General features: G+C 41.5%; 1 protein-coding gene across 1 annotated transcript; it reads left to right on the top strand.

The window, feature by feature from the left end:
* The first annotated feature begins 275 nt into the window (after positions 1–275).
* On the top strand, positions 276–25,624 carry LOC119461500 (lipase maturation factor 1-like). Its single transcript, XM_037722840.2, has 12 exons — positions 276–669; positions 1,607–1,692; positions 3,325–3,545; positions 5,959–5,969; positions 6,081–6,229; positions 12,416–12,481; positions 13,258–13,425; positions 13,488–13,653; positions 17,627–17,777; positions 20,909–21,092; positions 21,622–21,734; positions 23,620–25,624. The coding sequence occupies exons 1-12, from the start codon at positions 435–437 to the stop codon at positions 23,789–23,791; spliced, it is 1,722 nt and encodes a 573-aa protein (XP_037578768.1). The 5' UTR covers positions 276–434; the 3' UTR covers positions 23,792–25,624.
* Positions 25,625–25,675: the final 51 nt, after the last annotated feature.

The following is a 25,675-nucleotide window of genomic DNA, read 5'->3' as shown; positions in this document are numbered from 1 at the left end:
AACAAATAATGTTTAAAACAATTCTACGTTAGTAAACAATTTATTAAAGGTATCAAATTAATGAAAAATTACTAAAAGTTTACTATAAAGTACTCTCGCTTTGAACCGCTCCAGCAACTGCTCTTTTTGGGTAATAAATCTCGAAGGCCATAATTTTGCCATTACGAAGGCAGCTAAAAGCTCGGAGCCAAATTACGGAGCCAAATGAACATTTGACGTCATGTCCGCCGTGTTATAAAACGCAGCCCACAAAGGCTAGAAAAGTCAAGACAAGACAAGCGCAACGCGTACGGTTTGATTCTTCGGCTTCTTCGACTTTTGCTTTCCGATCGTGCGTGGTTCCACACAGGTTCGAGCGGTTTCGCCTGAGGTTTCACTTCGATATCTGTGAGCGCTGACTGCTTCGTAGATGTAGCTTTGATTGCACAAGACTTATGGCACGATTTCGAAGAAATCCAGAACAGTCACCGGAATCCAGAACAGTGTCTCCTTTCGACAGAAGAGATGTTCCAAAAGAGGCACGATATCCATATATTGGTGGACGGCGAGACGAGGGCCCAAGGAAGTCCTCCCCGCTTGTCCTCGACGCAGCAAAGTTGCACGCATTGCAGAAGAACCAGTACTGGCTGACACGAATTGTATTTTTACGCTCTCTTGGATTTGTTTATGGTGAGCACATCGTTTTGGTAAATCGCAAATTCTTAAGATTTGTAGCTTTGATAGCACGTACTTTGTTCAATTCGAGGGCAGTATCTATATGCAACAGTGCTGCCGTCTTTCTTGTGGGTACCTTTAAGCTCATCTGACCATGGTACTAAACAAAACATGTAAATTTGTCGACGGATTTTCCATAAAATGTATGGGTTTCTCAGAAATGGATGGCACCCACTTCATAAGGATGTACTGGTGGTGTGTTGGTATCATAGGTCAGGGAGATAAAAAAGACACAACTAGGACAAGGAAGTAAATAGAATGGGCATCACATTGCCATCCTGTTTACTTTCTCATCCTTGTTGTGGTTTGCATTGCCGTACTCAATGAATCCTACTAACTAGCCTGGTTAAGACATAATTATTTCAGAGGTTTACTGGGAGCCGCCCGCCTAGTGGCAGCCACAACCACAGGTGCCCTCTAGTAGAACTGGCAGAAGGCAGTCCAAACTTTATATCAAGTGCGCTAACCAACTAAAAATGGTTCGAATGGTGTGCAACACTAGCACAAAATTGAATGCTGTGGGTGGTCTTGGGATGGCGTCAGGGAAGTGATGAAGAGAATGGGAGATGATGTAAAGTCCATTCACTCTTGTTCTTGTCCGTGTACTCTGCGACATAAATAAACATTGCTTTGATTTTGAACTGACACAATGTGCATGGACTTGATGCACCTCCGTGCTGTCATTTTTGTTGGCTATGAGATACCAAGAGCTTCTTTCTTTTTTGGCTTACTATTGCAGCACTGACAGGCAGTGCATAGCAACATATTTCTCCTTATTCTTTGTCTCTTTTATGTTAACTTACATCACAACATGTAAAGTTCCTTTCATTGTTTGGATAATAACACAAATCTTTTCATATTGTGTAACTGACTATGTTGTCTTTTTTTACAGCTGTTGCATTTCTTGTTGCCCTCAATCAAAACAAATATTTGGTGGGTAAACAGGGACTTCTTCCAGCACACCATTACATGGAAAGGGTAACTGCTTTTTCTCTCTGTTGGCTGTGAAAAATGTTGCTTGGATTGATAAATACTAGCAGGAACACTGAGGGCATCTGTAGTGAAATCCTTCCCATAGTCCCACTTCTGATTTTATAAATGGTACTGATGTCCCTGAATGGTAGTCTGCACAACTTTCCGAGTGATTTCGTGTTGAAAGGAGCAGTTTTATACACTTATTGCACAGATATAAATGAAACTGAACTTCATTTCTTGCCTTTTAAACTTGCATATAATACAAGCAGTTTGCCTTGGGCGTGCTTGCTATCTGTTGTCACTTAATCTGCCATACAGATGTGCTTTTGTCTGGACAATCTGTGTGATTTGTTTTTGCAATATTGCACACTGAGCCTTCTGAGCTTGTTAAAGGGACACTAAAGAGAGAAATGATTTCACCTGTATTAGTAAATTACCCTTCTATAATGCCAAAAAAGCCACTCTTACTGCAGACGCTTGGCAAGCCAAAAAAGCTGCGAAGAGGAAAGACAGGTGGCGACACTGCCTTGAAGTTCCTGTACTAGCTCGCCGTGACGTAATGGATTTTTACAGCGTCTTCCTAGCGCCTAGTTAATTCTTTATCGGTAAAAATGGACTATATTGTGTGTGTGTGGGGGGGGGGGGGGGGGGGTTCCAAAGGAGCCAAAGACTGAACATGGCAATTTTCGGAAACATTTACTGAGCCAACGCGGCCCTAATAGGAAAACATATTGCGAGATCTGGGATGTCACACTGATGTGCCGACGTTTTGGTTCTGGTGCGCACTTTAAGAAGAATAGAACTTTGACCTTCATTTTATCTTCTGATGATCAACCTATATTGTGAAGTTAACGACAATAGAGTTTTCAAAGAATACCAGTCTAAACTAATTTAGTGTTTCTCTTTAGTGTCCCTTTAATGTCAATTAAAATAAAAAATAGAACTGGCATAATTTTAAAATCGACTGTCTCTTCCTTACACTATCCTTGTTTGATCTTCATGTCCTCACCACCATTATACCCTGCTCAATTTCTCATGCTGGTCACGTTTTCAAGCATTTCATCAGCTAGTCATGGTACCAAAGATTGCTGATATTGTTCTTGTAGTAGCTGTCTTTAAACTTATTGTAATCATACTTTCCTCTACCCAATCCCAAGTATATCCAGCAATATGTGCCTTTAAGAGATTTCATGTGCATGCATGTTTCCTATTGCTGTTTTTATTCTGAAAGGGGCATCATTATGAGAGTTTGCCTTCAAAAGAACTCCAATTTGTCCCACTTTGTGCCTGCACTTCGAGTTGTCGATTAATTCGGCCTTGCTCTGCACTCTACCAGCCTCCTGGTTAGCTCAGATCGTACGTAGAGTGACTGCCCTAGAAAGGCGTTGGTCCTGAGTTTGATCACAGGACCAGAACAAATTTTTCTTAAGTAATTTTCCCTTTCACAATAGAGCACTTGTGACAGCAGTGTGGCTCAGAGTTAGCCTGCAATTTTGGTTTGTTCAGGTTCGTGAAGGGTTATGTGTATGTGTGCACTTCATCGAACAAAGCCCTAAACCAGTTCTGTTCCGTTTTCTGTTCTGTTCCTTGGTCTTTTGTACTGCATCAATATTCTGAAACTGTTGTTCCTTTCAGATTAAAGACATGTACAAAGGCTTCCACACTGAGACACTGCTGCGAGTTCCGACCATAATGTGGCTCCACGAATACATTGATGCTGACACGTTGCTTGACTGCATAGCATCTGTGGGCACCATCCTAGCATTAGGCATCACAGTGACAGGAGCAGCCAATGCAGTCTCTCTCTTTCTCCTGTGGATTTTATACCACTCCCTTGTAAACGTAGGACAGCTATGGTAATATTTCAATTTTATTGATGGCGGTTATTGCATTCAGAGCAGTAGAGAACTGTGGAAAAAAAAATTGTCAGAAACTTTAGGCATGGTTGGGTATTCCATAATAGTAGAATACAGTAGAATCTCGGTAGATGGAAATTGCTTAAAATTGCTTCTTAAACGGAGCAACTGCTTATCAGTCAGTTGGTTTTGTGGTTTTGTATTTCGTTAATGCAAAAATACTTAATCAGAACCAAAATTTTCACTTCTCGGTTTAATCAGAACCACAGATGTTGCGACACTTGAACAAGCAAAATTGGCTGTGCAAGCACGAAATAATGTTTTTGTCTCTTTTTTGGTTTTGTAAAAACAAGGTGGCACATTCACTTCTTGGTTAACATTTATGAAAACATACCCCGGCATATTTTTCTCAGTAAACAAAACTCGTGTTAAATTGAACATACTTCTCCTGTTCCTTGAGATTCCATTTAATGAGGTTCTATTGTATTACGTTCACTTTTCTTTTCCACATAATGGCTCTGACACATGAGCAATAAGCATGCTCAGTTCTCTAACAATGGAGAAAAATGCCGTGATTAATCTGAGTCAACAGCAATATTTAACAGAGATACATTGACAAGCTCAACTCAACATTAGTAAGCCTTGGTACTGCTGCTGCTTGCACCAAGTTACTGGTGTCCATGCAGTAGCCTACTCCTTCACGTTTTAATGCCAGCTAGCACAAAGTAGCCAGTATAAATCGAATAGTTAAGGGCACATAATGAATTATTGCTTTTTTTTTATTCAACCCAGTTAGTTAGGGAGTGAATTATCACAGGTGCCAATTATAAGAATGTATTTGTAGAACTACACAACTCTCAGCTGTTGTGCTGAGAGTTGTGCAGCACGGTTGTGTGTGTTTGCACACATGACTGTGATGCCCAGAACTTTAAATACAAGTTTATTAAGATCCATCAACTTTTCTGCAGTAAAAAAAGCTCATTGCCAAGGTGATCTAGGCCTGCAGGGATTTCCGTGAACATGGTGTGAAACATCTTAAATGTCACTCTGTGCAAACTGTCCTGTTCGTATGTAATAGGCTGCTGGAAATGTTGACGGTGTAGCAGAAGTACTCTGTTACGGAGCAGCTTCTTCATACTGAACAAGTAACATATTACACAAAATACAAGAGTGGAAAGAAAAATAGGACGGAGTGTGGACTACCAAGATTTATTAGAAGAAATGCCATGTAACCAATACAAAGGTACAAATTCACTATGCTGCTGGGAGCTTATAGAGCTCCAAGATTCTGTATTTCAGTCACAAGTGTGTGAAGAAAGGGGGCAAATCAGCCCCTTGCTACTAAAAGAGTATTTTGTATTCATCTTGCATTCCATCCGAAGCTTTTAATGTTGTGTGGTACCTACTAACCAAGCGATCAGGTCATGCAGCAATTTTGTATTGATGGTGGCACTGCACATCAGTACTATAAACTGTTTTCAGCTCAGAGAGTGCATATACAGTATGCAAGTGGCATTATGCAAGTATGCATAATTTATTGGACCAATGTTTGACACCTTCATCTGCAACTAAGCCTTTACTATGGTGCGTGCGCATCTTGAGCATGTAAATTACAAAATATTCCTGTTGTTTGTAGTTACGTCGAGCCCACACTTACAATTTAGCCCTTTCGGGTCCGAATTTAGTTTTTTCAAGTAACAAATTTATATTCTGTGCAACTGAACAAGAAAAGAAAGCGAAAAATAAAATTCCCAAATCTATGCGAGAGCCGTCTGTCCCAAGTTCAGTATGTTGCGGGGAGCTTATGGGGCTTCAACATTCTGTATTTCTATCACAAGTGCATGAAGAATGGGCACGAATTATTCAAAGATTGTTTTCATGCCATGCCTAACACATTTTACATGCCTCAGGTGGCAGGCTCAAAGGATACAGCTCCGACACCTAACCTCTGCATGCGACAACATGCGGACATTTTCTAAATTTCAGAGAGAATCAGTGATCTGCAGCAATAAGTCTACATGAAATATGTAATTGCATTGCTGGCACTTTGATTTCACTGGTTGGTTTTCAGTTTTGTTCTTTCTTTTACTTTTAAAGCATTACTATAATTCCTGAAGCAACCATTAGCCTAGAAATGGTTAAAATTCGAATTCTTGGCCAAACAATCACTCTCATGGTGGAGATTTTGTTGCTATAAAATAAAATCCTCTATTCTGTTCGATCATTTACGAAGGTGTTCTGGTCACCCGTTAGTCCTTTTCCACGTGATTTGTGCACTCTTAGTGACTGTTCACTTGAGTATCCAGTTGTGTATTTTGGTAAAGCAGTATGTGTATAGTTAAGTTAATTAAAGCTCATGCAATAGATTTAATTATTGCTGTATTTTTATTCTCTTTTCATTTTGTGCTTCAAGGTACTCATTTGGTAAGTATTGTGATGTTGCCATCTTTTTTGGTCTAGCAGAACTTTATGTATGGGACCCTAGCTGAGTTTTTGCACTGGTTCTAACATTGCTTTTTGACATGGCTGGCTTAGGTTGGGAGTCCCAGCTGCTTGAAACTGGCTTCTTGGCAATTTTTTTCTGTCCTATCTGGACATGGAAGCAGCTGCCGCGTGGCACACCTCCTTCGCCTGTCGTCGTGTGGGGCTATCGCTGGCTCCTTTTCCGTATCATGCTTGGTGCTGTAAGTTGTTTTTGTACATTCGTTTTTCCATAAGAAACCTATCTCTTGTTTCATGCCTCAGCTGCTCTCACTGTCTTCCCAGTTAACAGTTATGGTAATTTGAACTTCTTATGCCATCTCGAACGGGTACTCCATTAGTTTTTAAAGGGGCCTGGCTATTCTTCTTTTGTTTCCCCACATTTGCTTTAAGTCTATTCTCGGAATGATATAGAACACAGAGCAAAAGGAATTTTGAATATTTTTTCACTGATAACTTCGTATTGCATGGGTCAATTTTCAAAATTACTTTTGCTCTATGTTCTATATCATTCCGAGAATAGACTTATAGCAAATGTGGGGACACAAAAGAAGCATAGCCAGGCCCCTTTAAAAACTGCAATTAAATGTGGAAAAACTGCAAACACATGCAATTAAATGGGCAAAATAAAAAAATTCTCCCTCTACTGTGTGTCATTGTTACAGGTGCAAAAATTGCATGCAATATGTCATAGAAAATCTGCATTCAAGGTGTTCTGCAGAGAAAATTCTGCCAATGTGGAACTGAACTAGCTGGACGATGATGAAGTTCATTAAGTGGAGCTCGTCACAAAGAATAAAGTGAATATAAATATTTCTTCATAACACTCCATCTGGCCTGTTAAAGTGTGCTGTGCAGTCATACATGTCCTGAACATTATGGTAATTTTATGCGGGATTCATTTCTGTTCCACATGCTCCAGCAACATTGTCAGTCCTAAAAACTGTTCTTGAGTTTTGCTGAACTTTGAAAGCCTCATTGTGTAGAGTCCTATCAGCCGTCATGGTCAGCATCTCGTTAACTGTTTACAAACAGGGCATGGACAATGCTGTGTATTTTCGCACCTATTTTGTGTGTGCCTTGGTAATACCAAAAGCCTGTATGGTAGCACTTTCTCTCAAGGCAGTGAACCAAAAAGAAATAGGTATTGGGGGAGGGGGGGGGAGATTTCTGGGTTAATTTCAAGCACCTGGGTTTCTTTAACGTGCCCTCAAAGCACAGTACATGAGCATTTCTGCATTCTGCATTTGGCAACTGCACATGGTTGCCATGCTTTGACAAGACCATTATTGATGGTCGATATAAAAAAGAGATAACCCAGTCGATTGTTGAGGCAGAGCTTATTGACACACTTGGTGAATTGTTCATTAGCAAGCCTTCGATAGCGCTGTCTCCTAAGGAGTTAGATTTCCTACGTAAGCAGTGACAGGTTGTTCTGGCAGGTTGTCGTGAGTCATTAAATATGGTTCGATAGTGTGAAATCAATTGCGCATGTTTCTCAGTGCTTCTACATGATGTATGTCTGCTATGGCACATGTAGTATTTAAGCGGTCTGGTTTTGAGAATAAACATTGTTGTTGCTAGTAGCGCTGCGTGTTGTCTTTTTACTTGTACCTTGTTGTGTCCATGTTACGTTTCACGCTGCATCAAAAGTGTTCCTCTTCTGACAAGTTCCATCAGCCCAGACCTTTCACCCTCTCAGACTCGAGATCTACTTGATTTGTTGAAAAAACGTGGTGCCTTGTTCGATGTCCATTCACTCGTCCTCGGTCAGATGCCTGTCGCCACTCATCGCATTCAGACTGATGGCTCACGCATTGTTCACCACCGTCCACATTGAGTGTCTCTTACTGAGCGCAAGTTATTGAAAAAAATGTGTTTGACATGCTTGAACAGAATATAATATGCCCTTCCTCAAGTCCCTGGTCTTCTCCAGTGGTTCTTGTACAGAAAAAGGGCGGCTCAGTGCACTTTTACATTGACTACCGCACTCTCAACAAAATCACACGCAAAGACGTTTATCGCCTGCTATGAATTGATGATGCGTTGGACTCGCTGCAGGGCGCTGAGTACTTCTCCAGTCTTGATCTTCGATCTGGCTACTGGCAAATACTAATGCACGAGTCTGACAAAGGAAAAAACGGCATTTGCCACCCCTGACGGGCTCTATGAATTCAATGTAATGCCTTTCAGACTCTGCAGCGCACCTGCCACATTCGAGCGGATGATAAACAGTGTCTTACGTGGGTCTCAAATGGAAGACCTGCCTGTGCTATCTTGACGATATAGTTGTCTTTTCTTCAACATTCTCACAACAGCTCGAGCACCTTGATGACATGCTTACCTGTCTCGCCAAGGCTGGACTGCAGCTGAACACAAAAAAAGTCACTTCGCGAGCAGAGCCATCAAGGTTCTGGGGCACATAGTTAGTAAAGAAGGGATTTGGCTGGACCCGCAGAAGATTGCCACAGTACTCAACTTTCCCCGCCCAGAACGTCAAAGACTTGCGCAGCGCAGTTTTATCGGCCTCGCCTCCTACTTTGCCGATTTATACAAGACTTCGTAATGCTTGCGTCCCCATACCACCGACTTCTTGGATATGCCGTGCCCTTTGTTTGGACAGAGGACTGCGAAGCAGCTTTCCAGGCTCTAAAGCAAGCCCTCACGTCTGAGCCGGTACTGTGCCATTTTGATACGACTGCACCTACCTGCGTCCACACCGACGCTAGCGGTCATGGTATTGGCGCTGTTCTATTACAATGTGACCATACCTCTCGTGAGCGAGTCATTGCCTATGCCAATCGTTCCCTGTCCACAGCAGAGAAAATTATACCATTACTGAGCAGGAATGCCTTGCTGTTGTTTGGTCTGTGCAAAAATTCCAGCCATATTTATACGGCCGCCACTTCACGGTCGTTACAGACCATCACGCGTTGTGCTGGCTCTCCTCACTGAAGAACTTATCGGGTCGTCTTGGGCGCTGGGTGATTCGCTTACAGGAGTACGACTTCGACATTACAGGTCTGGAAAGAAGCACCAAGACGCCGACGCTCTCTCCCGCTGCCCGCTTCCGATCTCGCATCGTCCACCCACGTCTCCCCGAAAAAGCCAGTCTCACGAGCCATCTTCATCCCCTTTACAAATCACCACGTTGGACTCGCCAGGCACTGACTGCCATCACGTCGTTATTGCGCACCAGCAAGCTGACCCATACTGTTGGACTATTCTTGACTGCCTTAGTGGTTCCTCCTCTCCCCCAAATGCCCGTCTGCGTTGACACTTGACCAATTAAATTTACACAACGGGGCCCTATGCCGCTAGATTTATCACCCCGATAGCAACAAATGGGTCCCCGTCATTCCCCATTCTCTGCAAAACGATGTTTTACAAGCTTATCATGACGATCCAACGACCGGTCATCTTGGATATCACAAGACTTGCGACAGGATTTGAAGCCGGCTCTTTTGGCCTGGCCTCCCCTCCACCATGATCAAGTATATCGCCTCTTGCATGCCTTGTCAATGCCACAAACGCCCCACATCTGTTGTACGAGCCACCAGCACTGTTCATAAGACAACTTCAAGCTACCACCCATGGCCAATGGCTTGACCGAGCGTTTCCATCGTACACTCTCAGACATGATCTCAGTGTACATCAGCCCAGACTACACAAACTGGGATGCAAGCCTACCGTTTGTAACTTTTGCCTACGACAGTGCACCTCAATGTACCGCCAGCTTTTCCCCATTCTTCCTTGTCTACGGCCGCTCACCAAATTTCGCCCTTGAAGCGTCCTTGTTCTCGGCACCTGTCTCATCGGCAGTGCCTTTTTCCGAACAATTTGTTTCATGCCTCGCCTACTGCCACTACCTCACCCATATTAACACCAATATCTCCCAAGAAGCTTGCAAGCACCACTACGACTCGACGCACCGCGATGTGATGTTCTGCCTTGGCGACGAAGTATTACGCTGGACACCTGTACGTGTCCCCGGTTTACGTGACAAATTTCACAGTCGTTTTCTTGGACCCTACTGGATTGTTGAGCGAACTTCACCTGTTATTTACCGGCATCTTGCCTCTTTATACTTCCTCCGATTGTCGTTGAGGGACAGAGATTGTGCACGTGTCTCGTTTGAAGCCTTATGTACGACTCATTTCGTAGCATACTTCTGCGGTCAGGCTGGCCACTTCCGCCCAGAGGGGGAAATTAGTGTGAGCACAATATTCGCATCTCATCTTCCTCATCTGTACATATACTCATCATGTACCACGAGCCGTGACTTCTTTGTTGTCGTGGCGCGGAATCTTTGAGAATAAAGAAGTTCCTCAGAATATATATATATATACAGTAGAACCCCGCTGTTACGTTCCCGGGTGCTGTGTTTTCCCGGCTGTTACGTTGTTTTCGGCTAGTCCTGGCATAGCTCCCATAGGACCCAATGCATTGGTAACCCCGCTGTTGCGTCGCAACAGCGGGGTTACATTGGCTCTATACATTGGCTCTATATGGTATGGGGCTGTGCCATGAAGGCGTCCGAATTACCAGGCATGTCCGAAAAAGTGGGCGTACTGTATACAGAATGAACGAAAGTGGGGGAAACGGGCTTGGGCTTTTCCAATGTCTTTACTCTAGTGCAAGAAATAAATTTTGTACCAAAGAGTCTCCATTTATCATTACAGAGGCTTGAAGAAAGGCGAAAGAAATAACTGAACATAGCAGAAAAGGAAGACAAAGCAAACATTCGCCAAAACCTTCCCACCATGTTGATGAATACGGAATTTTTTTACTGGCCTAACGAGTTTCAGGAACACAGCCACAAAGAAATGTTCAATAGTAGTTGTTATATTTCACCACTACGGTGCATTGTTGGCCTTAAAAGTGGGACCGATGTGTCCCACTGTATATATATACAGGGTGTTTCAGCGAACACTTTCAAAAATTCCTAAAGGTTGCCTGTGGCAGACAGCACAGTTCTAGTTCATGAGTTGGTCTACTCGAAGAGGCGGACATTACTTGCACAAGAAATTGAAACGCATAATTGAATAATTAACAGACATTCACTAATTAAGTTTTTAACTAATTACCTGATGGCCCATATTGCAATTTACAAATTGTATCCGTGGAGTTCGCAAGGCGGATCCACTTGGAAAGAACTCTCGGGATGACACCAGTTTCGAGATATTAATTCCCAAACATTGCGGAGAAATGCATTGGCGTTCCAGTTAATTTTGTGCTTCAATGCATAAAGCAACGTTTTGTTAAGAACCTAACTGGAACGCCAATGCATTTCTCCGCAAAGTTTGGGAATTAATATCTCAAAACTGGTGTCATCCCGAGAATTCTTTCCAAGTGGATCCGCCTTGCGAACTCCACGGCTACACTTTGTAAATTGCAATATGTGCCATCAGGTAATTAGTTAAGAACTTAATTAGTGAATTTTTGTTAATTGGTCGATTACGCATTTCAATTTGTTGTGCAAGTAATGTCCGCTTCTTCGGGTAGACCAGCTCATTATCTAGAATTGCGCTATCTGCCACAGGCAACCTTACATAAATTTTGAAAGTGTTCGCTGAAACACCCTGTATATATATAGGAAGGGTGCAAGTAGTAAAGCAGTTGTAACAACTACAGTAGTTTGTGGTAACTCTTGCTTCTTAATTGAAACATTTCTGTCCACGCATGAAAAGGTGCAGCACAAGCTAGCACATTTGAATTGATTAGGGATATTCGCTACATTCTTGGCATTTAAGAAATCATTGGTGTCAGAAGCAGCATTCCTTCCCTCACATAATTAATGAACACTTCCTCTGTGTATTGATGCAGTCATCACCAGAGCCATGATTTCTTGTACGAAATAAAATACTAAGTACTTTGATGTTGCTGCGAAAAATGCTGAGAGCATGCCCAACTGGCCATTCTATGCAAAAAGAAGAAACAAGCAGTAGCTTCATTTATGCTGGAGGGCTCCTCAGGTGCATTTCCATGCTGCTATGGAATGCCCATTGCCGAGTAAGCTGTTCATTGTGAACTCTGGAATGGTGCTTCTGCCTGCTCTTTAATTTCATGCAGTGTGAGCTACCACATTGGTTGTATTTGTTCACCCGCTGTCACATCTGGTGGAGCTGACTGATCAAATTGAAGTGACCGCTTAATTCTGGTGGGTCATATTGATTCAAAAGCTTTTTGTTTAATGAAAATAAATATTTATGATGCTGTTAGGTAAAACATTTCATGTATTCACTTGCATTACCAATAAATTTCGCATTGCCAGGCTTACTTGTGAGGCACTTGTTTAGATTGGATGATCACAATGCCCTCTGTCAGTGAGAGCACAGTTTGTTTTCTGTCCATTTGTACTAGTAGTGCTTTGTATTCTTGTGGTGCAGGGCTTAATCAAAGTGCGAGGTGACAAGTGCTGGTGGGAGCTGACATGCATGATGTATCACTATGAGGTATGGCTTATCCCACTATTTATTTAGAGAATTATATTTTATTTGAAGGTTTTATGGCTGTGCCTAGTGAATGCTGCTTCATGGCATTGCTTTGCATGTCTAATATAAACTGCATTCAGTGAAGCTCCTTTGTTATAGAGACACGGAATGAAAACAAATGCCCTTGTTAATTCACTAAAGGTGCAGTTTATGCCATCATGGTTTTGGGCCTTTTCCACAAAGCGTTTGACAGCTGGATAAATTAATTTGTGGTTAAAAAACTTTGTGCATGGACAGTAAGTTGCCGCATAGCAAGTTTTCGAGTGATGAAGGAGTAACACTTATGTGAAGCTTTTCACCTTATCCACTTGACAACTTACCGTGCAATAACGACCATCATATACATGATGCTGTTTAAGCCTGCTGGTAAATTTACCCTCAAGTACAGTGCTTTGTGCAAAATCCCTCTGACATTTTTATACACAAGCTTTATAGTGTCTTAATTAAAAGTGTGCCACTGTAGTATGTATCTGATGCATTGTGCTTAGTAGTAAAAATGTGTGGTAATAATAATAATAATAATAATACTGTGAAATAATTGAATTTTCATTCAGAAACGTGTTTCTCATCTCCACTGAAATAATTTTTTCAGCATAGCTTGAAAACAAAGTTTGCTTGAGTGTTACAGCCTGATCATTCAGGAACACTAAATTTGGCTTTGTTAATAGTTAAAGCTATCCAAAATTTTCCCACTCTGTTTTTATGGATGATGAATGGGCACATTTTATTCATTGCAGACCCAGCCAGTGCCCAATCCACTTAGTTACTACCTTCACCAAACTCCTCCATTTATTCACAAATTGGAAGTTCTCGGGAATCACATTGTTGAGCTAATTGTGCCATGGTTCATGTTGCTGACAAGACCGTTCAGGATAGCTTGTGGAATAATTCAGATATCATTTCAGGTAAGTACTTTTCAGCACCACCTGTCAGCTGAAGTCTAACAGTGTGCATTCATACCTGGCAGGTGATCCTGATTATGAGTGGAAACCTGAGTTTTCTCAACTGGCTGACAATCTTGCCATCGATACCCTACTTTGATGATGCTGCACTGAAATGGATGTTCAGCAAAAAGACTTCCAACCAAGTGGCATTGCTGGCAAAGGAAGCAGAGGAAGAAAAAGGGAAGCATAGTTTGTCACTCCTTGGTCTGCCACATTGGCAGATAAAGCCACAAAGTTTAACTGATGAAGGTTGCAATATTTGCTCTTGTATTGGAGCCTGCTTTTAAGGGACCCTCCAACACTTTTGGAGGTGCTGCTGCTGATTGTGCTTTATATCAGTTAAAGTGAAAAGTGAATGACAGGAATTGACTTGCAGAGTCAGTTGAGAAATTTCAATACAGTCGACTACCGTTCAGTTTACCTTGACGGGACTGACAAAATTGATTGAATTATCCGGCGAGTTAAATAAAACAAGCTGCAGGAAAAACCTCAGAACACACTGCTATTCATTTGGCAGTATTTGCCTGATTATAACATACCCCCAGATCAATTGTATTCCCGCTTTCTATGTGTACAAAGTAGAAAACTAATACCAACTCCGCGAACACACTTTCGGTTTTATATCCGATTGCTCCACGCAGGCAATTTTCGGCCCAATTTTCTTGGGAAAAACAGGCGTGCATTAGAAGCAGACAAGTACTGTAATCGTACCTTATGAGCGACCGTTATTGCTTTGAAGATCTTAAGGCAGGCTGAAAATAGGCGTTTTCGACAGGAGATTTGATGTGTGTTCACTGTCCCTTAAGCTCCACCGAGACATGCTGCCCCTAAAGGGGTCACTATTGGGGTCACCATAGGGGTCAGGCGCATGCATGCTGACTGGTCCAGTTGAATTATTCAGCAAACATCAATTTTAGGATCGAAGTAAGGAGAGTTTGGGACCATAGAAATGCATGGGTGCCGGCTGGGACCAAATCAATCGAAAAATTAAATTAATTGAAGCTGAATTAATGGAAGTTTGCTGTATACCTAAATACCTAAATAAGACTGGATTTCGCTTTTAACTTGAATTTGGGAGTCTGAATGTTGACCATTTCACTTGCCCACTGACGCAAACTGTAAAAGCCAGTGCCGAGTGCTCACAGCATATATGTCAAGCAGGTTCACACAACGTGCCTGTTTGTTGTCCCCAATTTCCGTGAGTGTTGGTGGTGCCGTTGCCACGGTAATAACAGCCAGGTAGAGTGAGCCTAAATATTTCTTACAGTACGAGCAGCAGCAGCCATTTCCATATCTCGGTGACTATCAATCAAATGCTGATAAGAGGGAGCATGCATCTGTGCTCCAAAAGCACACAGCTACTGCAAAAGTACTGCTAAGCAATTTAGTACTAAAAATAGTTTTTTGTTCGAGCATTCTATTTTCTTTTACATAAAGAAATGCCCGATCTTGCCAGGAGTTGGCGCTAGGCCACTGCTTCTGTGGTGCGTGCTGGTGATTGTACTGCTCCTTTTGTGCTCTCATGTTGCTGCTGTGAGTGATGTGATGCCGAATATTAAATAATTTGTCTGCCCTAATATGTTCCTGCTGGTGATTTGCACATTCATGACTAAAAACCAGTGCAAAAATCACGCAGACAGACGAGACAAAGGAGCACATACACATAATATGAGTGCTGACTAACAACTGAAGGAAAGCTAGAAGCCAGAAAAGCACGAGGACTAAGTGCATGATCCTTCTAAATCCATACTTACCACATCACATCAGAGTAAACGTAAGTAAGTTTAGGTGCTTTTGGCCTTCATGCTTTCCTGGCTTCCAATTTTCCTTCACGTGTTAGTCATTGCTGGTGTTGTGTATGTGTTCGCCTTCCCTCTCTTCTATTTGCATCCTTTTGCACTAGTGTTTAATCATAAAGCCTCACCAACTTGCTCAGCTTTCCATGTTAGCAGCGAAGTTCACTTTGTGTATTGGAATGTGCTGGACAGCAGTAGCAAGATAAGGCGTCTCATTTTACATCTTTACTACAAAATAAAGGTTTGGCTGGTGTGTGAAACAAGTTGATAAAATTTAACAATGCACCAATTAAGAAACATTTTCAGAGGACATTATTCACCATCTTCGTGGATTTTGCGTACCTACTGCAAGTGAGATGAGATTAGTTGAGACCACCAGATGCCTTTCAGCACGCATTGCAGTTGATGCTGCACTTAACGTCGAATCTGCATGGTAGATTTCACTGCTGTAATGTGTCTGAATAAGGTTCTTGTAATTCTTGCAATGTAGCATGTTCTTGCCAAGCACGCATTTTAACTGGTGAGCCACGAATCCTCTAAACAAAAGCACCACTGCCACGAACTGACAACTTATTTATTCCTGTCGTTTGCAGCCAAAGCGGTCGCATTTACTCAAATTTAACAAATTTGTGCACTTCAAGGGAGAACAGATGGCCTTTGTTTAGCTCTATTTTTATTGCAGACATCACATAATGAGAGTAGGTAAAACAAGGCAAATTGACCTGAGCTATTTGAGCTAACTGCTGTGACTGTCTATACTTTTTTTTTAATTATTATTGCGATAGCAATTATATGGACACTCCAAGCGGATTTCTGCCGTCGTTATCGCCGCCGCGAGGTTCCGTGTAAAGTCCAAGAACGATGAAATCGCCGTCATGCGCTGTATGCTGTATGTGCGAGTGAAAGCACGCGAGGGATGCGCGCTTTCACAGAGAGCGAATGCACAGTGGAGAGCAAACGCGACCTTCGTGCGAAAGGTCATGGGGGGGATGAGTGGGAGGGAGAGGGGGCGACGTGCTGTGGCACCAATGGCGCAAGGGGGACTGGTGATGCAGTCTCGCACGCGAAAGGAGGAAAGCGGGAATGCAGCGTGAGAGGGAGAGGGTGTGGCTTCTACTCTGCCCGCAACTGCATACTGCCCGCAACGCGCAGCTGCGGGCGGTCGCCCGCACAGTATCTTGAAAGCGATCTGCAGATGGCTCATAGCTTTGTATGTGCTGTGCTTTTGCTGCTCAGTTTCCATTGAAGTGATAGACCGCACGAACCTTCACTTGCTGCTGCTGCTGTGCTTGCTCACGCCAGCGTTTTGACAGCGGTTGTCTGCGGTCGTCGGAGTGGGATCTATTGATGTTTGCTTGTGCGCGCTGACACCATGCTTGTTAATTCAGTTAGTAAGCAAATCTGTCCAAGTTTATACAGCTGATAAAACTACTATCCTTACTCCATATAGCTCTCTACTAACTTGCTATCACAATTGATGCTTCAAACTGCGACTTTTTTTATAAAGTACATCGTGGCAAACAATGCATTGTGATGAAATGCATCAGAAGCATGAGCAGTGACACCAAACAGACTTGGTGGTCGTCCAAGTGGATGATTCACATCAGAAAGCTTCAGTCAACTTAAGAGCCCTGCAACCAATCAAATCAGCTGTGCTCTGAGGACTATAACTATCATGGTGACAGCGTCACTTTTGGAAAGCTTGTGCATACAAGGTCACCTGGTGAAATCTATTTTGAAGGTCCAACAAGAAAAATGTAATATAAATTGACGTATATAAACTGATTTGGAATATTAGCAGCATGGTTAACCAGTCAGTCAAGGTGCAATTATTGATATTTCTACTTTTATGGGACTGCAGAAAGCTGCCACTTCATGGTGATTCAAACAGCACAAGGATTTTAATTTCTTGGACATATTGTAATAAAGATACCGAATTATATTTTGGCACTGTGACAAATGCTGCAAGCATACCCGACTGCCACTCAATGCAAGGAAAATCAAAAACTTAATTTTTGTTTGAAAGCCCCTTTGATGTCTTTCCTTGCTGTAAAAAGCAAAACAAATCATGCAGCAAAAATGTATAAATGGTTAGAGGACTTAAACACCAATGTAGTGCAGAAATTCCGATTGTGTTTGCTTCTACACACAGTTGAGAAGAGCAGTGCAGTTTCATCTATCGAAAATGTACGTGACCTACAACAATAAAAGCAGAGTTAAGCTATTGCATAATGAAGGCTCATGGAATGAGACAAGTGTGCCGTCAGGCCTGGTAAAACAATATAAGGAATGTATACCTCATAAATTCATCAGTGTTGTTTTCATTTTTTAATAATTAGAAACTCGACTCTTGTACACCTTTACAGGCAAAGGAAGGAAGGCTACAAATATGGCCCTTGCACTATGCCTTGGTTTTCTAAGCATACCAGTTGTGATCAATCTTTTCTCGCCAAACCAGCAGATGAACACATCCTTTGAGCCCCTGCGTCTGGTTAACACCTATGGAGCATTTGGAAGGTACTTGGGCTATTCTGTCATTTTCTTCTACATTTTTTCCTCCTTTTCTTTCTTCATTCCCACCAGTTCTCAACTCAGAATCATGTTGTTACTCCAGCTAGATCCTGGCAGCCCGTTATCTGAAATTCGTGAAATATACATTTACTAAAAAGGACTTTTGTAGGGCCTAGTTGGTTTATGTTTACTAATTATATTTAATACATTACTAATTACTAGTTTAATACATTTACTAATTCGTATTCAAACTTGGAAATGTGTACTAAGGATGGAACAGAAGTGAAAGGGACAGATACAATGAATATGTCATCCCATCTTTAGTGCAAGTTTACAAAATTAAATATGAATTATTAACTCGCCCAAATCAGATTCTATTGCTAATTGAGCTAGTAATTACAATAATTCAATTTAGTAAGACTTTGGAAACCGTTATTTAGATTCATTATCAAATTTTTTTTAGCAAGGATGCACTTGCATATTTTGTTGCTTACACCTAATCTTTTGTGCGACGAGTGGTTCAAAAGTTCATGTAAACATGCTGCCATGCCTCAGCATAGAGTGGTATGCTGTTCCACCACTAGATGATGATCGTTGTAGTGAGCTAATCTGGAGGGATTTGTTGGTGAGGATGAGATTCATTCACATCCTGTGCTTTTCTAATGGTATGTTGATACTGTTCTACGTTGGCCATGATGAATGACTTGGAAGAACAAAAAAAATATGTGAAGTTTGTTTCCAAATGTATAAGACAGGTGAATGCTATAGCAAGCTTTTGGAGATGATGCCATGAGCTATAGCCAAACTTACTAGTTCAACCAATTCAAGAGCGGTAGAACGTCTGTGGGGGATGATGAATGTTTTGGATGCAGTTCAACTGGGATAAGCAATGCAAAAAAATGTGGCATTACATTTGCATCTTTCCTCCTCACAAATTAACAAAGGAGCATTGAATGCAGATGTGCATGGATGAAATTAACAAAGGCAAAGCAGTGCTCATGCATTGAAGCACAACCACACATTGAGAGATGTACAAATACACATGCTCAGAACTCATCACAGCCAATGTGAAACAACAATGTCATTATCCTTGCCACCAAAACCTCCAGGTCAGCTCATTACTGATATTAGAGACACCATCATGCACCATATCCCTCTTCGTGAAGGCAGGGCAGCATATTTCCAGAAACTTCTGGATCACCCCTTGTAGTTGCTTTTGTCATTAGGACTAACAGAAGTAATTTGAAAGCACTGGAAAATATTATGTGAAAGATGGATTTGTCCCTTCCTGGCATAGCAAATGAAGCAACATGTTGAAGTGTTATTTGGATGACGGTTAATGACTGCACATAATTTGAAAGACTTGAACAAACAGCAGTGCATGGCACCATTCACCTGTGTTGTCATTGTGATTCTTCATATGAATGCCAGTGTACTGCTTTTTGGTGTTTTTATGCAATATGTGTGACTTTCTCAACATGCTGCACTGTACTAGCTGTTTTTGGTAGCTCTCTCTGAGGGTACATGTTAAGCATATAATATGAATACATTAGTTACAACTGTACCTGGCACATAGTAGTGTATCCAAGGGACAAGGTACTTTAAAAAATTTTGTACAGCTTGTTGATGTCTCAATTAACTTAGACATGAACTTCCAAAGTATCTTACAGTACCTTGTAAATACTTACAAAACTAAGTATTTCATGCGGAGATTGTTAACTTCTTGTTCAGTCTTTATGTTGCCATCCTCTGGAAGCATGTGTCACTTACGAACCCATGAAACAGAAGCTCTACAAATATTATCAAAATTTCTTTGTCAGCACTACCTATATAATGGCATGCATTTAGCATTGCAAGTCGCCTACTTAGCAACGAAGGCCCCTTGATTAGGCCACCTAAACACCAGTTTGATTGGTGCAGTGTGCTTTCTGGTTGTTTTCGTGCTGCAGGCATCTGCCTGGATTTTTAATTTCTTAAAAAGAAACAGGCCACTTATTCTTGGCCACTAGTGTACTTTCAACTAGGAATTGCAGGTATTTTTACGATTGTACAAACTATTAAAATTATATGTGTTTAATGAGATAGTTCTGAAGAAGGTAAGAAAGTGCAGAGCTTAATATTTCTCTTCTTGTTTAATAATAATCAATTCGCTGTCAATTATGAGCATTATCTCATACCACAGAACATGCAACTAATGAAGTCGTCATGCAGAATCATTAACCTCGTAATGCTAGGACTAAACGTTTAAATGTTTTTTCCATATGATATTTAGATTGGAATAAGCTGCCATTAACGCTTCTGATAAACTATTGAACATATTGATGCTTGGTGGTGATTTTTTATCTGGCACTTTTTGTTTGTTTGGTTGTATCACTTGCCTTGTTTTCCTTCCTTCCTACTCCTTTTTGTATCTTGTTAATATCTAAGTAAGACAGAGATGAGTGCTGATTAGGCTGATAAGGTGGTTCAGCTAATGTCCTGCAAGCTTTAGCTTCGTGACACACTAAATAGGTGGCATCGGAATCTAGTGCACATTTATTAACAGCTGCTCAGAGCACCCGTGCCCTCTCTCAACGCGAAGAACACAGCTGGTTGTCAAGCATAGCAATGAGCCTATTAAGCTTTTTCCACCAGTAGAGAATGTACTTGGATGGCACGCAACGTACATGAAGGCTGCCAATTTTCATTATTTAGTGTTGTCGGGCTGGTTGACAGGCATCTTTCCTTTGTGTGCTTGCCATATTTACTTCTGGCCCTGTCGGCATAGCAGCACATGGCTAGCAAAGAAAGGAAGGGGACAAAGCACATTATAAGGGCACAAGGAAGAGAGGAGGTGAGTGGAGGAAGAGAGCACTGTTGAAAATTAGGGACGGCGCTGTGTGCCACGACAGTAGTTGTACATGCCAAATGCATTGCAAGATAGGCGAGTCAGCGCTCCTGTCTTATTTTCCTTCCTTATCTATGCCTCTCCTGCCAAGGCCCGGGATACACCTCCAGTATTTTCTAACTATTTAACTAAATAAATAAATAAATAAGATGAAACATTATTTGAAAGCTGTGTTACTGTTGGGTAAGGCATCAGTTTTAATATTGCTAAACTAACTCTCTCTCTTCTTCTTTCCCATGTATCCATGCAGCATAACAAAATCTAGAAGAGAGGTTATAATTCAGGGAACACACAGCCCGGACCCACACAACAGAAGTGCTGTGTGGGAAGAGTATGAATTCTTCTGCAAGCCTGGCAATGTCTTTAGGCGACCCTGTGTCATCAGCCCATATCACTACAGGCTCGACTGGCTGATGTGGTTTGCTGGCTTTCAGGTACTTTTTCTGTCCTTAGTCTATCATACACTTAAAGGAACACATTTCACTGAAGCTGCACTTTTCATGTTTCTGAGAGACCTGCCACAGTGGCTGAGCGGCTATACCGGTATGCTGCTAGGCATGAGGCCACAGGATCGATTCTTGGCCATCGCGGCTGCATTCTGATGGGGACAGAATGCAAGAACGCTCGTGTACTGGTACTTTGGCTGCACAATAAAGAACCCCAGTAGGTTAAAATAAATCTGAAGCCCATCACTACAGTGTCCCTCATAACCCACTGGGCAGATTCGGGATGTTAAAACCCCACAATTTAATTTCAATGTTTCTCAAGCGTCTCATCTCTGCTTGTTATTGTGAGTACACTGGATGGTATAGGAACAAAACTTCTATAGCATGCACAGTGCCTGTGGTGTACAGGCAGTTGTGCATGACCATGCTGCCATTCCTTTCTCAGAAAGTGTTTCAGAATATAGCTTTAAAGAAGAAGTAGTTAAAAAGTAAAAAGCTGAAACTATTTTTCTTTCAGGACTACCAGAGCCACCCATGGCTTTTCCACTTTGTTGCAAAACTATTAGTCAATGACAGAAATGTTTCTAAAATCATCTTAAAAAACCCTTTTATGGACAGAGAACCACCAAGGTAAGTAACTACAATTAATAACTTACTTCGCACCTTTGTTCTTGTGAGTATTTACTTGCATTAGCAAAGATGTGCCAAAGGAATAAAATTATTGTGGTGCCCATAAGAAACATTCTCTAATAATAAGCTGTCAAGTGTTCATTTGTTTATAGATCAGTATAGATTCTTGCCACTCGTGTGTAAGAGCAGCAAGCCCCCCCCCCCCCCTTCCATATATATATATATATATATATATATATATATATATATATATACACACAAAATGCTCATTGATTTTATCTTCATGGGGATGCTAATAGCGTTCCAATAAATTTTAATCTAAGCAAAGTCAAAAAGAAACGCACACTTTATTGTGGAATGACAAGGGGCTTATGTGAAATTTTGTTACATCAGTGATCATCTTCTGTGTCTTTCTTTTTCAAGAACAGTCATCTACCTCTCTGTAGCATCTTTTCATAAAAAACTCAAAGGCAGTTAATTATAAAAACAGTGTTTAATGTCACCAGTTTTTAGGGTTTAGTGTCACAAAAAAAAAAAAAAGCGTTAGAGTTACTGAAGTTGGTAGAAACAGTCTGTTGCTAATCGATTGTGTAAAACAAATAGGGAAATACACAAAGAAAGCACCAGGAATATGGAATTGGCTTGCACTGCTTATTTTGAAGAAAAAGAAAAAGTGGCATGTTTCAAAATGCACGAGTTGTTGCATACATCTGTGCTTGTGCCACATTTCATGTTGTTATAAATGTCCACTACACGCTATTAATTTGCTGTATGTTGTCATCAAGCAATTATTTCTCTGCACTTTCTTATTCTTGGCATTATGTTGAAATTTTAAATATTTTCTTCATTTTCCTGCGCTTACGCGATTTTGATGTTTTTATTTTTTAAATTGTCATAATTAGAGGCATATTTTATTTGTGCCGAAATTCTATTCCATTCTGGTGCACGGTGCACAATATACCTACTCGGGTTCGTTTTCTGTCACTCTTATGCAAGTCTTAGTTGCTTGCTTGCATGCTACTTTGCTTTTTACGCACCCTACGGGCATGCATCAACCCTGTGCAGCAAGAGACTTTTGCCATATGTGTAAGGAGGAGTACAACTAGACAACTATCATCACCCACAAAAAGCTGAGTGATGGAATTCAAGTAGTTAATAAAATTTCCCTCACAGCCAAAGCATGAAGAGGTGAACTCTGAGTGGATATTGCAGATGTAAGCACAGAATGCCCCTCTCAATTCTAGGCTGCATGTGCAGGATAAGAGGAAGTGCAAATTTTTCTTGGCTATTGTGTCCTTTGTGCTGCAATACAAACATCCGATAAAGCATTCACTCCCGTAGTGTTTCTGCCTCCCTTTATGAGTCCTCCAAAGAAGCTTTGACGATGTGTGGCAATGAGCACTTGAGTTCTTTGTCAATTGATGCCCAAATGTCCATCCAGAACTGTATGTGTTGCGTGCTGATCCACATTTGACTAGCTGGCTGCTAAGAACTAAAAGTAGTAGTCAACTTGTTCAATCTGATGGTATTGTTGTTGCATTTCATCAGGACAGTGCTAAACCAAATTAAATTTTGGCCTCATTACAATGTAATTAACGTTATGCCTGGTTGGTTACCTCTATAAATTAACTAATGGCCAACACTGGTGGTTATGTGCCAAGACGGTACACCTTTTTAGAATACTGCAGTGTTGCAAGTGACCAGCCGATTCACAAATATAAGAAACCCATTATTGTCCAGAACATTGATATCTTTAAGTTTGTGCACAGTGTGCACGTGTTTTACTGCTAACCTTAAGGACTATTATAATATTAGTTACAATATTTTGTGTTTGGGAAGTGACATTTACACATTGCCTGTTTTGGGGCTTGTTTCTTCTCTTTAGGTACATCAGGGCAGAGCACTATCGCTACAGGTATGCTCCAATTGGCAGCTCCCACGCAAAGGCTGGCCAGTGGTGGATACGCTCACGTGTTGGCTCCTATATGTACCCAGTTTCGCTGTCCAGCTTGAAGCCACTTTTGAAGAATTTTGGCTGGGAAATGTCATCTATGTGAATTGAACCTTGTAGTGCTGATGAACAGTGCCATGTCAGTGAATGAACAGTGGCAGTTGAGATCTTTCCCCCACCTCCCTTTCTTTTTCTAGCCTGCATGTTGAATTTGTAACAGTAAAAAGTAGCTTTCTGTCCTTTGTGCTGTGGTCATTTCTGCTTACACTGAAAAACACATTGCACTTACTTTTATACTTTCTGTGATGAGCAGAAGAAGGTTAGAGGGTTGAAAATTATGAAGGACCACTGAAACAGAACCTGAGTGCCAAAATTAACAGCGGCAGCTGCTCCCCTACTTTCTCTTGCAGCGATTTGCTTTTTATGGCTTGCATTGCTATGAGCTGTCACTGTGATTACCTTGTTGCTGTGGCAGAATTGTGACCAGCTGAAAGGAACCCAGAAAGACAACTTCTGTTAACGGTGGTGGCAAGGTTCTGCCTCGGTGACCCTTTGTAATGTTTATTTAGCCCAAGAGTTCTATCACCACAGGAGGAATTCTAAGGTCACTACTGCGTGCACAGGCTGCCAGTGCTGAGGCGTTCCTATGGCCATAAAGCCCCTTGCGTGTGCAGGGAGCAGCTCGTAAAACTCTGTGGCGTCCTAGAGCATTTGGGACTCGTATTCTGGCTGCTCTACGAACTGTATATATACTGGCGGAATGTGGGGCCGTGCCACAAACACTGTGATGTATATGACACATGAACTAAGGTAGAAGCAATTACTTAGTCGCAAAATGCATAAAAGTGCAGATAGCCTTCTTACTATCCATCCTCTCTTCTTGTCCTTTACTTGATATTTCTTCCGTCCCCATCTGCTAGCCGCCATTCAGGTGTAGGCCATAATGTTGGACAGTGCAGTCAGCAGGAATTCCTTTCCTTCATCTTTTTCTATTAGTGTAATACACCAGCCATTTGCACACCAACTTGGCTTTAATGTATGTATGTATGTATGTATGTATGTATGTATGTATGTATGTATGTATGTATGTATGTATGTATGTATGCATGTGGTCAGTGTGCCCTTCTAGTTCACTGTAGTATAGCTGCATTGTTTGCAAGATTGATGCATACATTTGCTTCTGTTGGATTCGCTTTTGGGTCCCATTACTTAAAAATTGCCTGTTGGGGAATATGTGGGATCGCTTTTACTATGACAATATTGCTCACAATACCAAACACAGAGCCCAGCTTTCTGGTAATACTGACATTAGGTTAGAATACATATGCTTCCAGTAGAATTCTTTATCACTGCTGTTAGTTTTTCACAATGGTTACAAGTGTTAGGCAACATCCATGCAAATACGTGAAGCTAGTATGGAGGTTGTGCAAGATTACTAGTTTTGTCACATGACCCACAGACGGGTATACAAACACATTGAGAGCTCAAAGAACCTGTAACAGCTACCACTGTAAAGGTGATAAAAATGTGGGAGGCTTGGCTAGTTCGTTTTAGTACAGATAATGTCCGTCAGGATGTTGAAAGGGAGTGTGCTTGTGCACAGTACATGTTGCTAATAGTAAATTACGAAAGTTTAAAGGAAGATGGAAACTTGAAATGATGAGGGTAGACGTACAAAAACACGCTGCTAAGGAAAGCAGTTGCTGCCCTGATGAAAACAAGTCCCCTTGTCAAAACGTTGGTTTAAAGCAACATTCCTTGTTCGACTACTCCTCATCATAATTGTAATTTTGTGTTATCTAGACCGTGTTGTCACCACTCCCAGTGAAATACTTTGACACCAATGCCCCCCCCCCCCCCCCCTTTTTTTTTGTCTGCTCTTCAGTACGTGCATTTAAAGTGTGAACCATTCTTACCTTTGGTTTTGCTATCAGTCCTGTTTCTCTTACTGGAATTAAAGACATTATACTGGGGTATACTATCTCTGCTG

The sequence above is a fragment of the Dermacentor silvarum genome, chromosome 1 (assembly GCF_013339745.2).
Source record: "Dermacentor silvarum isolate Dsil-2018 chromosome 1, BIME_Dsil_1.4, whole genome shotgun sequence".
NCBI lineage: Eukaryota > Metazoa > Arthropoda > Arachnida > Ixodida > Ixodidae > Dermacentor > Dermacentor silvarum.
The sequence above is the reverse complement of the archived record's forward strand: the minus strand, read 5'-3'. Positions and strand labels throughout refer to the sequence as shown.